Source organism: Trypanosoma equiperdum (assembly GCF_001457755.1).
Source record: "Trypanosoma equiperdum strain OVI genome assembly, contig: ctg_1729, whole genome shotgun sequence".
Lineage (NCBI taxonomy): Eukaryota > Euglenozoa > Kinetoplastea > Trypanosomatida > Trypanosomatidae > Trypanosoma > Trypanosoma equiperdum.
The window spans coordinates 357-21,125 of NW_027123759.1; the positions used below are offsets into that span (position 1 = coordinate 357).

A 20,769-nucleotide genomic window follows, 5' to 3' on the forward strand; every position below is an offset into this window, starting at 1 on the left:
GAATTTAGTCAGCAACTTCTTTCGCTGCGGTTTTCCCCCATAATTTTTTCCTTCAAAAAGAAAAGTGGATAAAGAACGATTGCGTTGAAAATGTCAAACCAACAAAATGTGCGCACTAGCGCTTGTTCGTTAGTTTGTTAAACTTTTATTACCGTGTTGTGGTTGCTGTGCGAACTGGTGATTCTCTTCCCCATTCGTTCGTCCGTCTGCGGTGCGTTGTGGGAAAGTGAAGAAAGGGGGGCCCAATAAGCGCATAGGCAATTCCTTGTTTCGTTTTCTTGTGTTTTTATGGTTGGTGCTCTCTTTTTTTTTTTTTTGTGGGTACTTCGATGACTGTCGCTGCTGCCGCGTTTTGTCCTTACGGGAAGCTGCTGCTGCTGCTGATGATGTTGGCAACAGTAGAGATGCCTTTTTTTCTTTTTTTCTTTTGTGTTTTTTTTTTTTCTCTCCTTTGATGAATGGTTGCGTTTGCTGGTGCGAAGGAAAGCAAGCAGTCGGCGAAAGTTACCAGACGTAAGACATGAGAGTTTATTCCTTATAGCGACATTAACATTAATTGTATAGACGAGTTTGTATGTCAAACGGGTAAGAAAAAGGTAGGGAAGGCGAAAAAAAAAAAAGTGAGGGAGAGAGAGATGGAAGAAAGGAGAAGGAATGTACTATATATCTGTCGATCTATATTTACATAATGAACTCTTTCCCCTTGTAATAGGGAAACTCGCTTAGCTGAACGAGGGAGAGGATCAACATTCCCACTCTATTCTTCTTCACGTACCTGTAATACGTGTGTTTTATTACGTTTCTGAATTGGGATGGTTATTTTCCCTACTGCCTTTTTTTTTCACTTTCCTCTATCTGGTTTTGGTTGTTGCAGGCGGCTCGGTGTATATAAGTACATATACACTTATGTGGGGCGGTGTGAAGGTTCGGGCGCACCACAGGGACATATTCCGCGCATGGAGTGCCAGTCAAAACCTTGAGACATTACGACGACAGTTGTACCGCGAGCCGCGACCGTGGTACATGGCCTTTAAGCTTCATCAGCACCGTCACCTCTTGAGTGACTACCACTGCGCCAGGTTGCTGTCATGGTGCACGGCGGTTGTGCAACTGGAGCGGCGGCCAGTGCCCAAGAGGAAGGCATACATGTACGCTCAACATGTCTTTCAGTTCATGGTACACAGCCACAAGGTAGGGAAGGAAAGTTATCAGGAGTTCTTTCGACTTTGCGCCTTGGGCAGAGATGTAACGGCGGCGTTCCGCTGGCAGCAGTACCTCGTTGAAGCTGGTCAATCGTTCCCACTATCACACTACACATGGCTGTTGCACATCGCAGCCGCGTCACCAAGTGACGAAATCACGGAGGATATGACGGAGGGGGTTTGGGAGGCATATTTGGGTCGCTACTGCTCGCCAGTGAAGAACGATGTGACGGGTCAAACTGCCATGGCACACTTTCAACCAACCACCAGCGAGGAGCAACAGGAGTTGGAAGGACTTTTTGCAGCATTCAAGGCGCTGAAGTTACGGATTGAGCCCACTGCCAAACCGGAACTCCTCCAGTTCATCGACAACCTCCCCAACACGCCACAGGTTGTGCCCGGTGCAACCTCGTGGCCAACCGTCAGTCGCCACACCATATTTCCGCACATGGAAGCAGCAGTTCCGTGGGAGGCTCCCACACTCGTTCAGCCACGCCTTCGCGACTCGCTTCTGCACCCAAGTTTCGTCGCTGATCTTGAGCGGACGGCGTGGACCGGCGATGTGAAGGGAGTTGTGGCGCTAGTAAATGAGTATAGGCAGCGGATCACAGCAGAGAAGGAACAGACGAGCGCAACAAAGCATCGCTCGGGTGAGCGAGACATTTGGCGTCACTATGCAGACCCGGCGGCGGTGGCCTTTCGTAGAGTGCTTGTGGAGGAGGGTGGTGTTACAGCTGAGTTGTATCATTATCTAATAGTCGCCTTATCGGCCACTCAACCCTCACTAGCGCTTCGCACGTTGCGGCGCATGGAAAACGCAAAGTTGCGCGTTCTAGACCTAACGCGGGCGGTGATGATTGTGCGCAGCGAGGGGTCATCCGAGGAACAGTTAAATTTGTTGAAGGAGGGACTGAAGAGTATCGAGGAGAGGTGTAAAATTGACGAGGATTACGACGTAACGAGGGAGGTTGAGCTGTACTGGAAGTTCAACTATGCGGAATTTTTTCACTACCGCAACGCACTGAACGGGGTAGAGCTCTACCGGATTCTCATGGAGGGTTTGGGGCCTGTGAGGGTACAAGAGTTGCTGGTTGGGGCGAAGGGTGCCGTTAGTTATCCCTCTGAAGATGTGGTGGTTTTCGATGAAGTCTTCCGTATTGCTGTTGCGAGGCATTACCGCAATTGCACCGGTGAGGCGGAGGTTGAGAGAGCACTGAATGAGATCACGCAACATATGCCGAAGCTTGACATTAGCTTAGTGGGTTCCTGTCAGCACTTCGATGGCTATGCGTTACCGCCCAGTGACGCGGTCGCAACGGATATCACCTCGCTGGCACGTAAGTTGCTCGGATACCACACAATTTATCTGCTGGATTCCTCTTTTGTGGAGTCCAGTGAAGCTTTTCTTGGCTTAGGCTCGTTGAATGAAGAGGAAAATGGAGGACATTCGCTTGTATTAGTACCTTACTGCTGTCTGCGCCAAATATCCTCGGTGCTCGATGCGCCAGACGGAGAGGTAGTGTCATACGATGAGGCGCTGCAGGAGGTAGGAAAAGAAGATCAGTTTATTGCATCACAGCGACTGCGCAGCCTCTACGCCCTTCTACTTAATGACAAGGGAAATGTGAAGCGGAGAGTACTGCACTTCAGTGAATGTCTGCTGTCCCAAATTGTCACAGGTGCAGTTGATAGCGCAGGATCTGATAATGATCACCTGCTCCTGGTATTGGCAATGGTACGCGCGATTGCCCCAAAAGAAACCAACGTTGTGCTGTGCACGGACGATGCGCATCTCGTACAACGTTTGCGTCACGACGAAGTTGCTTCTTTGTTCGCAGGTCAAGTAAACGTCTTGTCATCGGAACCACCGGAGGGCGCTGTGATCGGAGAGGGGGGACTTGTCGATGACAATCCGAATTTATGCGTAGGTTTGGACTTTGAGCCCAAGTTGAACTTCCCTGCCGCGCCTCGGCGGGTGACAGGTGCGGGAGAGGGATCTGTAAAAGCGGCTGATTCTGCTCATCTACATACACTGTGTGGAGAGGAGGTACGGGAAGGTGGGGTTTCATGGCTTGATATGCTTGGTGATGACGAGGATAGTGGGAAGAATTCAGAGGGTTCAGTCAGTGCTCTACTACCAGTTAACCTCACAGAAAATGAGGAGAAATCAGCACAAGATCAAATGAAACTAATGGACATGTACGAGTCGGAGCACTCCGTTGTTCCCATTGGTGTTCGCATGGCTGAAGCGTCTACGCTTGGATCCCTGTTTGAGCAATTTGATGCCGTAAACCCTGACGCCGCGTTGGAACGAGAGGCAGCGGCCGCCGCGGCCGCTGCCGCATCAAGAAAAGAGCCTGGAGAAGCACACAAAAAGCACCGCAGACTGGCACCACTTGAGTTGGAGCAACTGAGGAACCGCGGAGCGTCTAACAAACAACGCTATCGTCTTGCAAGGCGACTAAGTAATTTGGCGGGAGGTCGAGTGCCCTTCAATTTCCGCTACAAGGTAGTGGAGGTGGACATAACGGATGAGCGGAACAAAACGTACCGGGATGCCTACAGCAACGCGGTGGCGAAGAAGCGAGAGGCGTTCAAGAGACACTTACAGAGGTGATGAGCTTCAGTGGAGTTAGTTTCTAGGCTCAGCAACTCACCGGTCACCTTCAGTTTGATATCGATTCAACCCCTTTTACGTCTACTGGGGTTAAGGTCACAGTTCATCAATACGGGGCTCCCTTCTCCACACGACGGAACAATTTTTTTTTTTTGCGCCGCATGTTTGCATATACATAGCCCGTAGTTTGTAGAAGCCGTTGGTTTTTACCACGGCATCACCCGTTTTGTTCTTCCATCCTTCTTTCCCACGTTTTTCTCATTTTATGTTGTTCGTTTGGCGTTTGTTGCTTGGATCAAGTTGATGAACCCCGTCGGAGTGGCTTGTGCAGCAGCCCCCAAGCCGTCGACCTTTGATTACTTCACCGAGCGATACTACCATCAGTACGTTGTGAAGAACTGCAAAGGCGTTGAGGGCAACAACTGCCGGCTGTTGGTTCACAGCAACGGCATATGCGTATTGTGTCTTGATGAAACCCATAGAGTGGTTAGGGCTGCCAAGAGTAGCGCCGGGGCTGTGGAAACGAATGTAGCCTCCGTTGTGTTTGGCTCGGGTCGGGGAAACTCACAACTGTCGTCAGGAAGCATTCATGTTGTCGGTAAGCGGAAAAAACAAGCTGCGGTGTGTCAAGTCGACACGAAAATATGCATCATCACGATGTCGGACGGCACCGTCTACCACATCCCTGCATGTGTTGATGGTTTTGTCCTGGAGTTGAATTCGGCACTTCAACAGCACCCCAACTTGCTCCTGGATGCGCCCACAGCTGAGGGATACATAGCGCTTATCTCACCAAACTATAGTAAGGTGAAGTTTAGCGAGTTCACTAAGCTCTCCGCCCCAACGGGAGGTGATGTGGTTGAGGAGGAAGAGGAACCCGAAGGACTTCACAAGTAATTGAGGAGTTGATATGGGTCGCTTTTCACGCACTCCTGAAGCAGCTGACGTCTTTCGTGCTTTTGTCATTTCCCCCCCCCCCGTCGTTGGAGAATTGGATCGTTTTTGACCTTGAAAAATTCTCACCGTCACTTACGTATGCGTACTTTCTTTTGTGGGTGCATACCGAAAGCTTTGATATCTCTACTACTCGGCACTTTTCCCACACACTTTGTTTGTTTTTCTTTCACAATATGGTCGGGTATCATACCCTGTTGGTGCGCATCTTCCTAAATACAATGGTGAAGACATACCAATGCCAGAAGTAGAGAACGATAGCTGTTGTTCCATGAGTACAATGGAAGAGGTAACACCATGCCCGGTTCCACCAATCAAAAAGCGCAGCCAGCGGATGGTCATCAAGCGATGGCTCAACATGGAGACAGCATGCGAGGGCGAACCACGAACAATTCCCCTGGGGTGTGCGCCGCATGTTTGGACTGCGGCAGGCTATCCTCGGAATGCGGTCAATAACCGCCGGTACTCCATTATCACCTTCTTGCCACTCTCTCTGTTCCACCAGTTTAGGCCGTTCTTCAACAGCTTCTATTTGTTCCTAACCCTTACACAGTTTGTGGATGCGTTGAAGGTTGGTTTCCTTTTCACGTACATCTCTCCACTCGCATTGGTGGTGATTCTCTCGCTCATTAAGGATGCAGTGGACGACATCCAGCGTTATCAAAGAGACAAAACAATCAACGAGGAGAAAGTGGAAAAGCTGCTGCTCAATGGTGAAGTTAGCGTCATAACTGCGGCCGAGATCCAGGTGGGAGATATACTTATTCTGCACCATGGACAGCGCATCCCCGCTGATTGTGTGTTGCTTCGAACATCCGAGGCATGCGGGACGTGTTTCATTCGAACCGACCAGATGGATGGTGAGACCGACTGGAAGTTACGTTACGCGCTGAAGGGGACTCAGACACTCAATAATGTTTCTCTCAGCCAGTTGCGGGCGAACATACGATGCGAACCCCTGCACAAGGATATCTACAAGTTTGTTGGCGCGTTTGACATCCCCGGGAAAGAGTCAGAGGCTATCTCATTGCAAAATACACTTTGGGCCCACTGCGTGGTGGCCTCAGGCACACTTGCCGTCGCTGTGCTGCATACAGGGGTCGATACACGCAGCGCAATGAACCGTTCCAAGCACTCCACAAAGGTTGGACTCATTGAGCATGAACTAAATTACCTCGGTGTGTTGTGTCTTTCTGTGTTGGTACTGATATCGTTTCTGCTTGTGGTGCAACAGCACTTCGAGGGAAGTTGGCTGACTATGTTCTTCCGGTTCCTCATTCTTCTGTCGAGCATAATACCCATTTCTATGCGGGTGAACGTGGATGTGGGACGTATTTGGTATGCGTATGTTATTGGGAAAGATGACAAAATACCCGGCACAGTTGCGCGTAACACAAACATACCGGAGGAACTTGGGAGGCTGCAGTATCTTTTCGCTGATAAGACTGGGACACTGACGAAGAACATCATGAACTTTCGCTTTATCCAGGTGGGCAGTGATACGGTGCTGAATTACCACGAAGTAGATCGCTTCCAGAGCAGCATAGCCGCGTACTTTGGGGAGAATTATGTTCCCAGAGGGACCAATACAGTGGACAGCGGTAAAATAAACAGTCACTCGACGCAGCGAAACTTCACACGGGACGTGACCTCGGTTGGTGAGGCCATTGTCTCTCTTGTCCTGTGCCACAACGTAACGCCGGTGGTGGAAGATGGTTGCCTTCAGTATCAGGCATCTTCGCCGGATGAAGTCGCCTTTGTCAACTTCTGCAGGTCGCTGGGCGTCACCCTCACCCACCGGGACGTCACCTGCATGCAGTTTACCACACCGGGTGGGAGGTTGGTACATTATGACATAATCAAAACGTTCCCATTTACCTCTGAGCGCAAGTGCATGGGAATCATTCTGCGTGAAAAGGTTGACAGCGAGAGCGTTTCATGCGGAGCAAATTCTGACGGTGTGTACAAATATTTCATGAAGGGCGCGGACTTTAAGATGACCTCTGTGGTTAGATCTTCCAGTTGGCTAGAGGAGAGTTGCCAAGAGTTTGCACAGGTTGGCCTTCGAACGCTCGTCTTTGCCCAACGGCAGCTGACAAAGGAACAAGTGGACACTTTCCTCGCGCGGTACGATGAGGCAAATGCGGACTTGAGCGAGGCACGGGACAGTTTACTGGACGCGGCCATGGCTCTTATTGAACGCGATATGAAACTGATTGGTGTGACAGGCGTGGAAGATGAACTACAGGACGATGTTACTACATCGCTCGAGACACTGGGAATGGGTGGCATCAAAGTGTGGGTTCTGACGGGAGACAAGGTGGAAACGGCGATTACAATTGGCCGAGCCACTCGTCTGATTCCACGGCACGGCAAGATCGAGGTGATGTCATGCCGCACTGAGGAGGAAACTCAGAGATATTTGGATTCCCTCTATCTTCAATACTATAATTCGATGAACGATGCACCTCTCGACGTACCTTGGACGCTTGTGTTGGATGGCGGTCGCCTCTCCATGTGTCTCACCAAAGCCACATCAAAAACCTTTGTGCGGGTGGCACGATTAGCCTACTCTGTCATCGTATCCCGCTGCTCTCCTACGCAAAAAGCAGAGGTTGTACGGACTATGAAAAAGTTTACATCGAGGAACATACGCACAGCGGCCATTGGTGATGGTGGAAACGACGTAGGGATGATACTTGCTGCGGATGTGGGCATTGGTGTTGAAGGCGTTGAAGGAAAGCAGGCCAGTATGGCGGCGGACTTCTCCATTGCAAAGTTTTCACACTGCGTGCGACTCATTATGTGGCATGGTCGAAGCTCTTACCGACGCACGTGCAATATGAGCCAGTTCGTGATACACAGAGGTATGGCCTATTCAGTTGTGCAGGCCTTTTATTCGCTACTTTTCGCTGGCACCTCCATGTCCGTCTTCAATGGGTATCTTCTTATGGGATATTCCACCATTTTTACGATGGCTCCTGTGTTTGCCTTGGTCCTCGATGAGGATGTGAAGGAAGGTGATGTTCGTGAATTTCCACAATTGTACAAAGAACTATTGAAGTCCCGGTCAATGAATACGCGCTCGTACCTGCAGTGGTTGTGGATCTCTGTGTTCCAGGGCGGCACGATGATATATCTTGCTCTTGCTCTATTTGGTAAGGAAATGTTTCAGATCACAACTGTGGCGTACACAACACTGCTTCTGACCGAACTCGTCATTGTAGCGGGCACTCTGCATCTCAGAATCCTGTGGACACAGCGCCGAAAGCACCTTTACTACTTTGTGGCAGCCGAATGCTTCTCGATTGTCACTTTTCTATTGGCAGTTTTGCTTCTTCCAGATATGATTGATCAAGATTATTTATTTTCGTGGAGCTGTGCGTGGCAAGTGTTTGTGATTTCTCTTGCGATTGTGATTCCAATCTACCTTATACGCCTATTGGACACTTACATTTTGTCCAACGCGCGGATGAAGTGAGTTGTGGTCTGAACGTGCATGCTAATTGTGATCACTGCCCAGACCCCGCGCTGGTTTTTCTTTTTTGAATCATTTGGTATCGTGTCTCACCAAGTGAAAAACCGGGCGGTCACATCCCCACGGCGCTGTGCAGGACTCAAACGCGTGCACGCACATAAATACATGTGGAAAGAAGGAAAGATGGCGACAACTGTTGTCGCCTTTTCGAACTAGTTGATTACTGAGGTGCTGCCGAAGACTCACGCATGGAACTCTTCCGGAGCCGTGGCCGGGTGAAATTAGCGCACGTCCGTCCAATGGGGATGATGATATTTTTTTCCCCTAGCGCGCATATCACTGCGCGTGCATAAGGTGTGCTTGATAAATGGGACCCCAATATTGGAATAAGGGAAAAATAAAAGACGAGGTAAAACACGGTATCGCAAGAGAAGGGTGCTTCGGGAGGGGGGAACGACTCGCGGTACTAATTAGGCAGCTCTCTCTCTCTCTCTCTCGTTCCTTTCCCCGAAAAAAAAAGGAAGGGAGGGGGTGAAGTTAGTGAATACTTGTTATATTGTTGGGAAGGGGTAAACCTTAAATGGTTTTACTGGACCAAAGTGTGACTGCAGCCGTGGACACGCGGTACACTTGGGCCCCTCCGCAGCGGTCGTAAATGGAGGTATCGTGTGGGGCGGGGGTGGAGTGGAAATTCGCCCCCGTGCCCGTGATCGCCATGGATCGTATTGTCATCTTGGGGATGCCTGGCTCCCTGTTTTCTTTATTATTCCTTTACTTTTTTGCTTCTGCGTGTGCTTCTAACATTGTGTGTCCTAACGTGTGTTAGTTTGTTATTGCTGCCGACGTGATGTGCGGCTGTGTTGGTAGCTGATCCATGTCTTGTTGAACATTCTGATCAGTTTTGATTTCATGTAGCATTTTTTTCCGCGTGCTTTTACCGACATCTTCGAATAATGTATGCAGAAGGGGGATATTATGCGGGCCATACGACTAACTGTTGCGTGTCGCTACCTAGGGCCTTTCCGGTCTGTCACACTGAGCCCCGTGGTGCTTCCGGTGCGACTGTTTCAAACGCAGGAAATTACCCCCGGCGAGGTTTCCCTTGTGGAAGCCACTGACGAGTCAGACAGGGCGTTTGGGGAGACTAGGAAGGAAGATTTCTCCTTTGACGGTAGCAGTGAGTTTCCGGAATGCTTTAAAGACACAAAGCACGTGGACACATTTTCCCGTGCTCGGGTAGTCAGTTTCATCAAACGTTTCTCCCAAGGAGCAGTTACCAGTAGCAGTGAAGTTTTTGAGGGCCGAGAGATTGTTAACGACAATGGTACGCCACTCTACCATAGCCGTGTTCGACTACCTTTTCGGAGCCACACAGGGGAACTGTGGGCTCATGGCGTTGCGTGCAATAGTAAAGACGCTGAACTCCTTGCAGCAATGCATGCTGAGCACATAATTGACGAGTTCGGCTATCACATTTACACGCTGCCGTCAATGCAACGGAAACATGCGGAGGCTGCTCGGAAGGCAGGCCGGTGGGCCCCCTTGCCAGACGAACTTGAGAGGACCCAATCGCCTGTCCGCGTACCCCTTCCACTCCGCCGTATTGTTGATCGTGACGAGACCGAGGGTGGTAAATGGCTTTTAATTGACATGCGGCCGAACCATTACATCTCTCCCAGTCACACATTACTGTCGCCGTGTTTGTTTGACACAACAGCAGTTCACCGCATTAAATCATTTTTGGATGAGCACAAGCTTTCCTTTGCTCAGCTCTGCACGTCGGTGGAGGAACCAGGGGAAGGTGGTGGTCAGTCCTGGTATGTAGCCACCATCTCCTTACCACCTGAGTTATCAACATTTAGTGAAATCAAAGCGCAAGGAAAGGCGCTAAATCGCGAAGCTGCCGTGACACTCGCCTGCATGCACGCGGAGCTTGTCCTCGATGCCCACTCCATATGTCTCTATCCTTCCGACTCCACAAAACAGAAGCAGCATGCGCTGGCAGCCTGGAGCTACGGGCGGCCCGCCCCATTGCCAGGAGAAGATCAGAAGAACCCCTCACATGTTGTCTGCCCCCTACCACTTAAACAGCTGGCAGTACGGCGCGAAGACCGCATTTCATGCATAAGTTACGAAGAGGATATCATTCGACGGCACCGCGCACTGACGGACCAAACGTGCGAATTTATAGAGACACCGACCCTCGACTCGTCGGCGGTGGAACAGCTGAAACAGTTTCTGCAGAGAGAAAATGTTCCGAGGACCGATCCCTTTTTGGTTGAGGAGGTAAACGGGTATTACAAGGCCACTGTGGTGCTACCCTTACCCGATTTGTATGGCATACGGGGTGGCGTCGGCATAGCCATGAATGCAACGGATGCACGTGTTTTAGCGGCCATGCATGCCATAGACGTCTTAAATATACTTGGGTTTCACCTCATGGATGGAAGTACGGCGCGCGCCGAGTGGATTGCCGCGCGCAGGGCCCGCGGTGAGAGTGTACCAGCAGACACACGAGACCCCAATGTGTTAAGCCCCTCAGGGAGGCGGCGGGTCGCTACAGGAAATTCCTCTACTCAAACTCCATCTTCCTCAACGAATGCGAGGAGCGTTGCTGCCGCACCGGATGTCGGTACATCGGATCCTACCGCCCCGCAAAACACCAAACGGAGGGTGGCTAAGAGGGCCCGAGTGGCCGATGCGCAGCCGACCGAAGAAAAAGATGCGGCTAATTCAGATTCAGACGAAGCGACAAGTTACCTCAAGATGCGGGAGACAGTTTCAAAGGAGTTGTGGAATCTGGAGCCGGATAGCCCGGACGGCTACATCATGGTATCACCCACGGATCCAGAAACGCGCACGCAGTTCGAGCAAGCACTGTACTCTCCTCGTCAGGTAGACCTTGGTTCTAAGAGTCGCATCAAAAACTATTTGGCCTCCGTGGGGCGGCGAATAGAGGAGGTTTTTTTTGTTCAGCGTATTGAGGCCGAGGACAATGGGGGACAGGCAATCTGTCGGTGTGCCGTGAATTTGCCCGTACCACGTCGCTTCGGCGACCGCATCGCGTTAGGTGAAGCAGTTGACCCGAAAGATGCGGAAAACCTCGCGGCCATGCATGCGGAATTAATATTGGACACCTTAGGGATCCCCATTTACACAGACAGCGCCCTGCAACGTCTACATGTCAGGTTGTGCGCCAAATGTGGCCGAAATGCACCCGTTGAGTACTCTGAAAGCGTTGCGGCTGCCACCGCGTCACCTCCGCCTCTTCGCCGGGAGGTAGTGGGGTCCATTCATTGGGAAAACAAGTCCAAACGCAGACGAGCAGCAATAAGTGTACAAAAGGGGGGCGGGCCAGCGAACTCCCAGGAAACGACGTCCGCGCTGCGTGAGGACGAAGAGCCGCTAATTGCCCCCAAAGAAAGACGGGAGTACACGTTTGTACCTGAGAAAGACCTGGACCTCGTCTCCCGAGCGCGAGTGCACTATTACTTGAGGCGGAATGGGATAGCGAAGCTTGAGCCGGAATATCGCATGGAATTACGGGGACTTGGTAACGTGCTGCACATTGCAGAGCTGACGCTCCCGCTTCCTGAGGCGTACGGAAAGAGGGTTGCCCACGGTTCAGCACTTACCAAACGCGACGCTGAGATACTATGCTGGATGCACGCAGAGCAGATATTAGATGCAGTCGGGCTGTGTCTCTTCGATAACCTCCCCATGTTGCAAAGGAGGCATGTCGAGTGCGTGAAGCGACTCGGACGATGGGCGCCTCTCGTTTCTGAAAATGCCACGAAACCGCCTCACACACCCACACCGCTCCCCCTCACACTTGGAACAACGCAAGAGAAGCCGCAGTACCCGACGCCTCCGACGAATGTGCGGCAGGACTGGGAGCAGTATGCTCAAGAATGTCAACGATACATTGAGATTAATGTGATGCGGGAGCACAATATTTTCTACGAGATGGGAAAGACCCCCCGAACTGGGGATGAAACTTACGACGCTGCACTTGCAGAAGTTGAATCGATGCCGATCGATCCCGATGCAAAAACAGTGTTGCAGCGTTACTGCAATGTTGCAAACGTGAACTATCCGACGTTTTGGAAGTCGCGCACCGTGGGTCCCATTTCGTGCAGAGTTTGTCTCACCACAATCGAGGTCCCGGGACACGAATACTTAAGGGCTAGCGGCGTAGCGTGGAATAAAGAGACCTCGCAACGCCAGGCGGCAATGCACGCCCTCGCGCTGCTGCGCCGTGTAGAACCAGATTTCGCTGAATTTGAGAAACAGATTAAAGCAGAGGTGGTTGATAAAGTTAATCTTGTCGATCCTGCGGCAGTGCTCGATGAGGAAGCTCCGGTGTTACGCCGCACTGCACGGGTGAGTAAAAAGTCCCTTGGGAACTGGGACCCGGTGTCCAAGGACTTTTCTCATGAAGGTAAGGTCCGTATTATCGAGCTCTTCACTGTCTGCTTCGGACTACAACCACCACTTGTGCGGCACTTAAACCGTCGCAGCGGGTCGTTCGTGCAGCACTTTACCGTCGTCGAAGTGACGGATGAAGATGGCAAAACATGGGTAGGAACTGGCAGAGACGCAGGACCACGTTTTAATGAACCGGTGGCATTTGACGACCTTTTCTCGAAACTCTCCCGCGGTGTTCAAGGCTTCCAAGCACTAATGGACCTCATTCGTGCCCATCCCCACCTTGACCCAGAGCACATTGCCAACGTGTCGCTAACCGACTCTCAGAAGGAGCGTATCCTCAAAGCGGTGGATGGCCTGCCTATGGTGGAAGAAGAAGATGTCGCACATCCTGAGCAGTGGGCAGATGCGGACTCCGATAGAGGGATCGGTATCATGGCACTTATTGCCATGGATGCATCGCAGCGAGCGCAGGAGTCGCAGGAGCTGGAAGCCAAGCTGCAGGCGAAACTAACGAATGAGGAATACCAAACAAGGTATGCTTCGCAGAGGCAGAGGCTGCGCATTTATGAGAAGCGGGATGAGATTTTGCGTGCAATCAGTAGCAATCAGATAGTTATTATTTGCGGCACAACTGGGTGTGGTAAGACGACACAGGTTCCTCAATACATTTTGGACGACATGACAGAGAAGGGAATGGGTGGTGATTGTTCCATTGTTATCACTCAACCCCGTCGACTAAGCGCGGTTTCGATTGCACGCCGCGTCGCCGCTGAACGACTGGAAAGCATTGGAGAAACCTGCGGATATTCCATTCGCCTGGACGCAAAGCCAGGACGGAACATCAACTTCTGTACTTCTGGCGTACTGCTCCGCCTTCTTCACTCAGCCCCGCTGCTAAATGGGATTAATTATCTCATCATAGATGAGATACACGAACGCGACATTAACTCAGACTTTCTGCTGATTTTGCTGCGGCAGCTCCTGCACCGTCGTAGGGACCTTCACGTCATTCTCATGAGTGCAACGTTGCAGGCGGATCAATTTGGCAAGTACTTCGGTAATGCTCCGATCATCAACGTGGAGGGGTACGTTCACGCCGTCGAGGAAATGTACCTGGAGGACCTAGTTCCCATTGCTACTGAGCGGAATGTCATGACACCTCTGTTGAAAGAGGCGGCTGCAGCTTTGGAGAGAAATGGGGCAGCTGACGGGTTTTGTCCAACCGTCGTGCCTCCCACCGCGAAGTACGGGTTTTTAGAAGCTACAGCGGACATTGATTACATGACTATCCAGATCGCCATAGATCACGCTGTGAGGTCGCTTGATTTAACGGACTCTTCTATCTTGGTGTTTCTACCTGGGTGGGATGAAATTAACAGGGCAAAGGAGATACTTGAGCGCAACGCAAAGTTTCATATCATATGTTTGCACTCCTCTGTGGGTGCAGAAGAGCAAATGCGATGCTTTCTTCCGGCGCCAGAAGGAAAAATCAAACTTATCCTTTCAACAAACATCGCAGAAAGTGGTGTAACGATAGACGATGTTGCAGCAGTTATCGACGTTGGTCGGGGAAAGGAGAAATCATATGTCATGCGTAAGGGAACTACGTCTGTGGGCCGCAACGAGATGGGATCTATGTCACAGCTGGTAACCGTCTATGCTAGTCGGGCGAACTGTGTCCAGCGCCGTGGTCGCGTGGGTCGTACGAGGCCAGGTATGTGCATTCGCCTCTACTCGAAGAAGCATTTTCAAAGCCTGCATGACTTTCAGACGCCTGAAATGCTCCGCACTCACCTCGATTCACTGTGTCTACAGATTCTTGCCCTTGATTTGGGTGACCCAGCCGACTTCTTGCAGCAGGCACTTGAACCACCGTCCTCCGATCATATCGAAGCCGCCATGAAGCGCTTGCATGAACTCGGTGCCACGACATCTACACGTCAGCTGACGCCGCTTGGGCTACGACTTTCCAGGTTACCGGTAGCGCCCAAGGTGGGGAAGATGGTGATTATGGGGGCCATTCTGAGGTGTTTGGACTCCGCTCTCACCATTGCCGGGGTAAGTGACACGGATGTCTTTATAAGCACACGAGAACATCGCGAAGCCGTCCGACTACACAAGGAAGACCTCTCGTACGGTACACAATCTGATGTAATTGCGTCGGTGAACGCTTTCAACTTTTGGGTAACGTCGCACTATGCAAAGACGCCCGCGGAAGTGGTGTATGACCTGCAGGAGAGAATGTTGAGCGTCCCTCAGCTCCTTACTGTTTCCAAGTACAAACAGCAGTTCTTTGAAATTGTTGCAGGCAGTGGGTTCATTCATATGAAGCAAAATTATAAAGATGCGAAAAATAAAGACCGCGCAGATATCTTCGTTGACCAATCTGAGTACTCTGCCGACTCTCTCAATGTTGGTTTGGTGAAGTGTGTTGTTGCTTCTGGACTATTTCCTAATGTCGTTATGAACCGGGGGAAGCGCCTCATGAGGAACAAACTTGCCAACCGACTGGACCCATCATCGGCATCTGTTGTCCATCGTACATCACAGGAAAATATTGGCCAGCCCTATTTCGTGTATGATGAGCTGGTGAAGTCATCGGAATCCGAACGGCTGCTCGTGCGGGATCTCACCAATGTGTCACTATGGACCATTCTTTTAATGGGCACCAGCAGCATGCCTGTCACTTACCGCGACGACCTAAATTTGGCGGTGGTGGATGAGTGGATTATGTTCCGTGCAACATTCGGTACACTGGAACTCATACGGAAGTTCAAACGTGCCCTCAACGTCTGCCTGGGACGCAAGTTCATGAACCCGAATGACGAGGAAAACAACGCAAAACTGGAGGAACTGCGTTGCATCATAAAGGAACTTGTGTGTACGCCATTCAAACCGAACGATTTGGCGGAGAAACCGTGGGAGGAGAAGGGCGTCATTATAGAACCATGCACAGAACCCAAGGGGGGCTCAAGTGAAGCAGAAAAGACGCACGTCAACTCATCACACACCCCCACCACAAGTGCTGAGGCTGGTGGAGACTCGTAATGTGGCCAAAGATGAGTGGGTCGAGCTCATGAAACCATTTCCCCAGAAGGTCTTAGCGCTATGTTCCCTATGCCACCATGTTTCGGGTCTGCATGCGCACTTTTGGTAGGGAATGGAGGCAGAGGATAAGTACGCCGCTTAAGGTAAGCAATAGTAATCTTTTTCAAACCCTAAGGAACTCCAGAGTGTGGCGACTGTTTACGCGGCACTTGAGTGTGTGGATTTGGGGGGGAGGGGTAAAGGCAGAGAAGAAATGGTGGCAGTTCTCCTTTAGCTTTCGGCACACTTTTTTTTTCGTTCCTCTTAATCACACTTGCCCCCTCCTGTGTTCTGTCTGCTGGAAGAACACCTGCGTACCAAAAGTCACAGATACATAACGCGTGGAGTTGTTCACATCTCCCTCCTTTCTTTATTAATCCATATTCAGGCGCGTGTTCCTTCTTTTGTGTTTGGTACATTTTACCACACTTGTTCCTTTTCGTTTGTGGCATCTCTTTTCCTCCTATCATCTTTCTTTTGTTTGGGCCACTTTCAATACTTGCACGACAGGCGGCCAGCTCGCCAACATAGAACACCTACTCAAAGAAACTCTTTGGAACGTCCGGGAGAACTACCATGTCAGACGGCGGTATCTCCACTGGAAGTCATCAGCACCTCGGCAGTATTTATCGCTCACTCGAGTACCTTCCCCGGTACTTTCAAATCTTTGCACTCTTTGGGGCCTTCTTTCTCGCCTCGATACGAGAAAATCCGGTGATTGCATGGCTGGCTGTTACCATGCACAGTTCCTTCGGAACAGAAATTGTGTGGTCCGTCGAGTACCAGCGGCGGCTGGAGTTGATGACACTCAACGAGCGCTTGTCTCTGACACTTTACGGTGTGGCACTGTCAGCACTCGCCATGTTCACGTATGTTAAAACCGGCCGCGATGTTTTATACCACCTTGTGCAGGAGAGTGGAGTAGACAGCAACAGCAGAAGGTGGCCTGTAGCCATCATGTGCTTAATGCTAGCCTGCGAGGGGATGGTAATTCTGAAGGAGGAAGCGGCATGCGAACTTTCCAGTAGCGATTCCATTGCGCATTTCGTGCTTACAGGATTTCGTGGGTTTGAGCAAACCGGCTTCGACCCGCGTCTGAAGTACGCTAATCCACACTTTCTTATTCAGGTGCAAATTTTAAAGGCGTACGCAATGTCTTTTGTAAAGCGTATGTTACCAGCGGTAATACTGGCGTTTGTTTACCGTTCGGGGCGAGACGCCCGAAGGAGCGCTCACGCAGCCTTGCGTTGGTATATCATGACGATAATGATATTTCGTTCATTGTGTGAGGCATACACAATGATGTACGGGGATGGCCTTCGTCAATACAGTTCGTGGAGTTTACTCCTTACCTCAGTGGTATGGTACGCTATGGTGAATTATACCTTCGGTCCATCGAAGCGAGCTGGGTGGACTGCGTCAACGTCTTCTGCTTCATCCGTCAGGGAAACAACGAATGGCATTAGCAAGTGCATAGTCCTCTTTTTTATGGTGTATCTCTCCGTATTGGCGCTGGTTGTGAGCGTCCATGTGGTGGAGTTGCTTCTCATTTGGTTAATGTTCTTCCTCTTGACGGTTTGGATACCCGCCATCATTGACTCTTGCGCAGTCAGTTACATTATCTGCATCACTACCGCAGTTTCATTCGTGGTGTATAAGATGAACCACACGACAAAGTGGGGGTCGCTGCGACTTATTCCTTTGTTCTCGCTCTGGTGGTTGGATATATGTATCCTGTATAGTTTAGTCGCCAATGTCACTCACTCCCGGTTTGGTGGCACACTGGCGGTGCTCGTAGCGTTGGGCTTTCATTGTTATCATTCATTAGAGGATCTAGAGCATGGTGTGAGAACTAGTGGGTCATACGTTGAAAAGGTCGTGACAATGCTTCGAGAGGTGGTGGAGGAAACAGTGACCATGGATGAGGAAGTCTCCGCTGGACCTCGTACCGAAAAAGCGTGCTACAAAACGCTGGTTGTCGTGGCGTGCGCAGTCATGGGGTTTCTTATTTCTGTCGCAGCGTTGCTAGAATATTCCCAGTCGTCTGATGTTCGAGTGCATTTGCTCAATCAAAACATCATACTCGTTACGCCTCGAGTCCTCTTCAGGAAGTTTGTGAGGACGTTTATTCTTGTCATAAGCCTCCTCGTTTTTGTTATTGCAGGTTTGGTGATGTATAGGCTTGTACCGCAGTTGGCAATGTTTGTCCCCGACTTCATCGCCCTTGGGGTTGCGGTGGGCGTGGCCTGTGCAATTTTGGGGAGGCTGATTGATTTGCAGGATCCCCTTTACGACGCCCTCATGCGACTAATTGGAGCCATGGAGCCACCAGCGTTAACGGAGGACAGCGTTCTTGACGAGGGGTACGGCAGATGGAAACACGCGTGACCAAGCAACTGGCAGGTGTGGTTCATCATCACAGACCCGGGAAGGAGGGAAGTGGAGTGAATAGTGTACACATTTTTTTTTGTTTAGTTGCTTCGACTATCTTGGCTGTTGCCGCTGCGTTCATCCTCCGGTTTACAATCCCTTCTCTTCACACACCCGTTCTCCCAGCTCCCACCCGCTTTCCCCAGGGAGATGAGGTGCCTGTTCTTTGCGGTCGTCGTTGAAGGAGTGCACTTTGACACAGCTGCCCCTTTTGGTTCTAATTCCTTCATTGCTTCAGATTCAATTTTTACTGTGGTCCTACCCGTTAATTCCGGTGCTGTAACTGCTCTGCATTTGTTTCAAAGGATAGGAGGGGCCGAGAAGGTGTCATCAACCTCGTACACAAGAGATGGCAGGTGGAGCTGCAGGTAAGGTGACTCGCACTGGTGATGATATGCCAGACACTCTCAAAAAGTACATGCTCACCAGAGAGGTGTACCGGAACGCGTCGGTTGCTATCCTTGTTGATGCGTTTGTTCACACACGCAGATACTTGAAATCGTGCCGAGCGGACGGTGACGGCGCGTCTTCGGGGTTAGGGCCCGCTGGAGAGTCGTTTCGCGGGTTGTTTTTTCTCTCGCACTTCCATTCGGATCATTACAGCGGTATTACTGAGAAGTGGTCGCACGGAACTATTTACGCTAGCCGCGCCACAGGGAATGTTTTGTGCTGGAAGCTGGGCGTTCGGAGGTCCTGTGTGGAATGCTTGGACCTTGCGGTGACGTATATTTTCTCCCTCCGCAATGGTGATCTGGTGAAGAAGGAGGAAGGACGAGCAGAGTGTGGCGAAGGTTGTTTCTCAGTGGAATTGATACCCGCTAATCACTGTCCTGGTGCAGTTATGTTTCTCTTTCGATCGGCAGACTTCGGCACGATTCTCCACACGGGTGATTTTCGCTTCAGCTCACCCGCTGTCCCCGCTTTGAGCATCAAACACAGGTGCTGGGAACCGGACCTCAGGAGCAACCCTGTGCTGAAGAGTATGGGAAACGTCGATGTGCTCTTCCTTGATAATACATACTGCCAACCGCAGTTCACGTTTCCGGACCGAGCCGCGATTTTTCAAACAGTAAATAAGGAGGTATTAGACATGATCATGGGATGCGAACGCCGGCTAAGTTACTCCCAGAGCCAAGAGCACATGCAAACAAAGGAGGAGGGGCAGACGGTCTCAGTAGCTGTGATAGTGGGATCCTACTTCATTGGAAAGGAGATTATTGCTCTCTCAGTTCAGGAGAACTTTCCCTCAAAGAAATCTGGCGATGGGGCGCCTGCGTACGCCCCAATATACGTGACCCCGGAGAGGTACGAGGCCATGAGGCAACTAGATTATTTTCCCGAGCGCTTTACGCCACACCATATGAAGGAACCCCAAGACATCTATCTTGGTTATCGTATGGGAGGAAACGGGGAAAGTGGCGGGGAATGCACAGGCCGATTCACAACATGTGAGGTAAAGCTACCCGTCGACTCGGAGATTTCAACATCAAAAACTGCTGGTGAAATGTCTTCTGACCATGTGGCCCCCGACTCGATGACCGGTGGGGTGAAATACTCGTTAGCCCTGTTTCTCGTCCCATTGTCCTTAACAACGTACAGTGCTCTGGCTCCAGCGTTCGGCAGACCAGTGAGAAGAAGGCATGGAGAAGGCACCGCAATAGATGGTGGAGCAGCCGATACCGGTGATGAAACAGTTAGTCTGTGGGGAAACGAAAGGGTGGATTTAAAGCAATTTGATGGCGTCCTCTTCGTGAATCCCACCGGGTGGGCTGCGAAGGTTTCCAGACAGAAAATCAATGAGCGCGTGTCGCTTCTGAACATTCCCTACAGTGAGCACTGTTGCTTTTCCGAACTCATTGACTTTGTGGAATTTGTGAATCCCGCCCTCGTGGTGCCAACGGTGTCAAAAGAAGCGTTCGCGCAACACGAGTCCTTATTTGCTGAAAAGGCCCCCCGGCTGCGCACCCGCTACTCCAACATGCAGCCCATCTGTCGGCTGTTGGCGAGGGCATCTTCAGTGGACAGTCCCGAAACACGCACACAGCCTGGAGATGCTAAACAAGAAGAGTCCATCAAAACTGAAAAGCAGCGGAACCCTTTTGCCATTGGGCGGAGCTTGAACGCGGAGCCAAGTAAGGGGTTGAGTTCTGCAAACACCTGTGAGAGCCGCAAAGGACCCGAATGTGTGGATGTGGAGGATGAGGAGAGCACCGCATCGGAGGATACGCACAATAGAAATGAAAGTGGTTCTTTACCGAACTTGGTGGAGAATGCACGCAACGAAGTGGTGTGTAAGGAGATGAATATTCAACCGGAGCGTGTCATGAGCACAGTTTGTAGGCTTGGTAGCGTAACTCAGATCCGTAAGCGTGGCCGACCTCATAGCAGGAAACCGCCATCGGTTGCTGCCACTACTCAAGCAGCTATCCGAAGGTGGTGTCAAAGTGGTTACAAAAGTTCGGACAGGGCAAACGCCAAAGAAGTGATTGACCTGAGTAGTGACTCAGAATAACTCTTGGGTTAAAGGAAGTGCGAACTGAAAAGCAGGGGGCCGACAATCCAGGGGGGGG

The 20,769-nt window shown here is 50.9% G+C and overlaps 6 protein-coding genes across 6 annotated transcripts; all 6 read left to right on the forward strand.

Moving 5' to 3' along the window:
- Positions 1-906: 906 nt before the first annotated feature.
- On the forward strand, positions 907-3,819 carry TEOVI_000698100 (uncharacterized protein; the record flags this gene model as incomplete). The annotated part of the gene is made up of 1 exon (XM_067222995.1): positions 907-3,819. One exon carries the CDS (start codon positions 907-909, stop codon positions 3,817-3,819), a length of 2,913 nt encoding a protein of 970 aa, XP_067079096.1.
- A 303-nt stretch (positions 3,820-4,122) lies between these two features.
- On the forward strand, positions 4,123-4,716 carry TEOVI_000698200 (Pestivirus Npro endopeptidase C53, putative; the record flags this gene model as incomplete). Its single annotated transcript, XM_067222996.1, has 1 exon — positions 4,123-4,716. The coding sequence occupies one exon, from the start codon at positions 4,123-4,125 to the stop codon at positions 4,714-4,716; it is 594 nt and encodes a 197-aa protein (XP_067079097.1).
- A 295-nt stretch (positions 4,717-5,011) lies between these two features.
- On the forward strand, positions 5,012-8,254 carry TEOVI_000698300 (phospholipid-translocating ATPase, putative; the record flags this gene model as incomplete). The annotated part of the gene is made up of 1 exon (XM_067222997.1): positions 5,012-8,254. The coding sequence occupies one exon, from the start codon at positions 5,012-5,014 to the stop codon at positions 8,252-8,254; it is 3,243 nt and encodes a 1,080-aa protein (XP_067079098.1).
- A 972-nt stretch (positions 8,255-9,226) lies between these two features.
- TEOVI_000698400 (RNA editing associated helicase 2) lies at positions 9,227-15,730 on the forward strand (the record flags this gene model as incomplete). The annotated part of the gene is made up of 1 exon (XM_067222998.1): positions 9,227-15,730. One exon carries the CDS (start codon positions 9,227-9,229, stop codon positions 15,728-15,730), a length of 6,504 nt encoding a protein of 2,167 aa, XP_067079099.1.
- A 615-nt stretch (positions 15,731-16,345) lies between these two features.
- On the forward strand, positions 16,346-18,157 carry TEOVI_000698500 (uncharacterized protein; the record flags this gene model as incomplete). The annotated part of the gene is made up of 1 exon (XM_067222999.1): positions 16,346-18,157. One exon carries the CDS (start codon positions 16,346-16,348, stop codon positions 18,155-18,157), a length of 1,812 nt encoding a protein of 603 aa, XP_067079100.1.
- Positions 18,158-18,548: 391 nt separating this feature from the next.
- Positions 18,549-20,711, forward strand: TEOVI_000698600 (Beta-lactamase superfamily domain/DNA repair metallo-beta-lactamase, putative; the record flags this gene model as incomplete). The annotated part of the gene is made up of 1 exon (XM_067223000.1): positions 18,549-20,711. One exon carries the CDS (start codon positions 18,549-18,551, stop codon positions 20,709-20,711), a length of 2,163 nt encoding a protein of 720 aa, XP_067079101.1.
- Between the last annotated feature and the right edge of the window lie 58 nt (positions 20,712-20,769).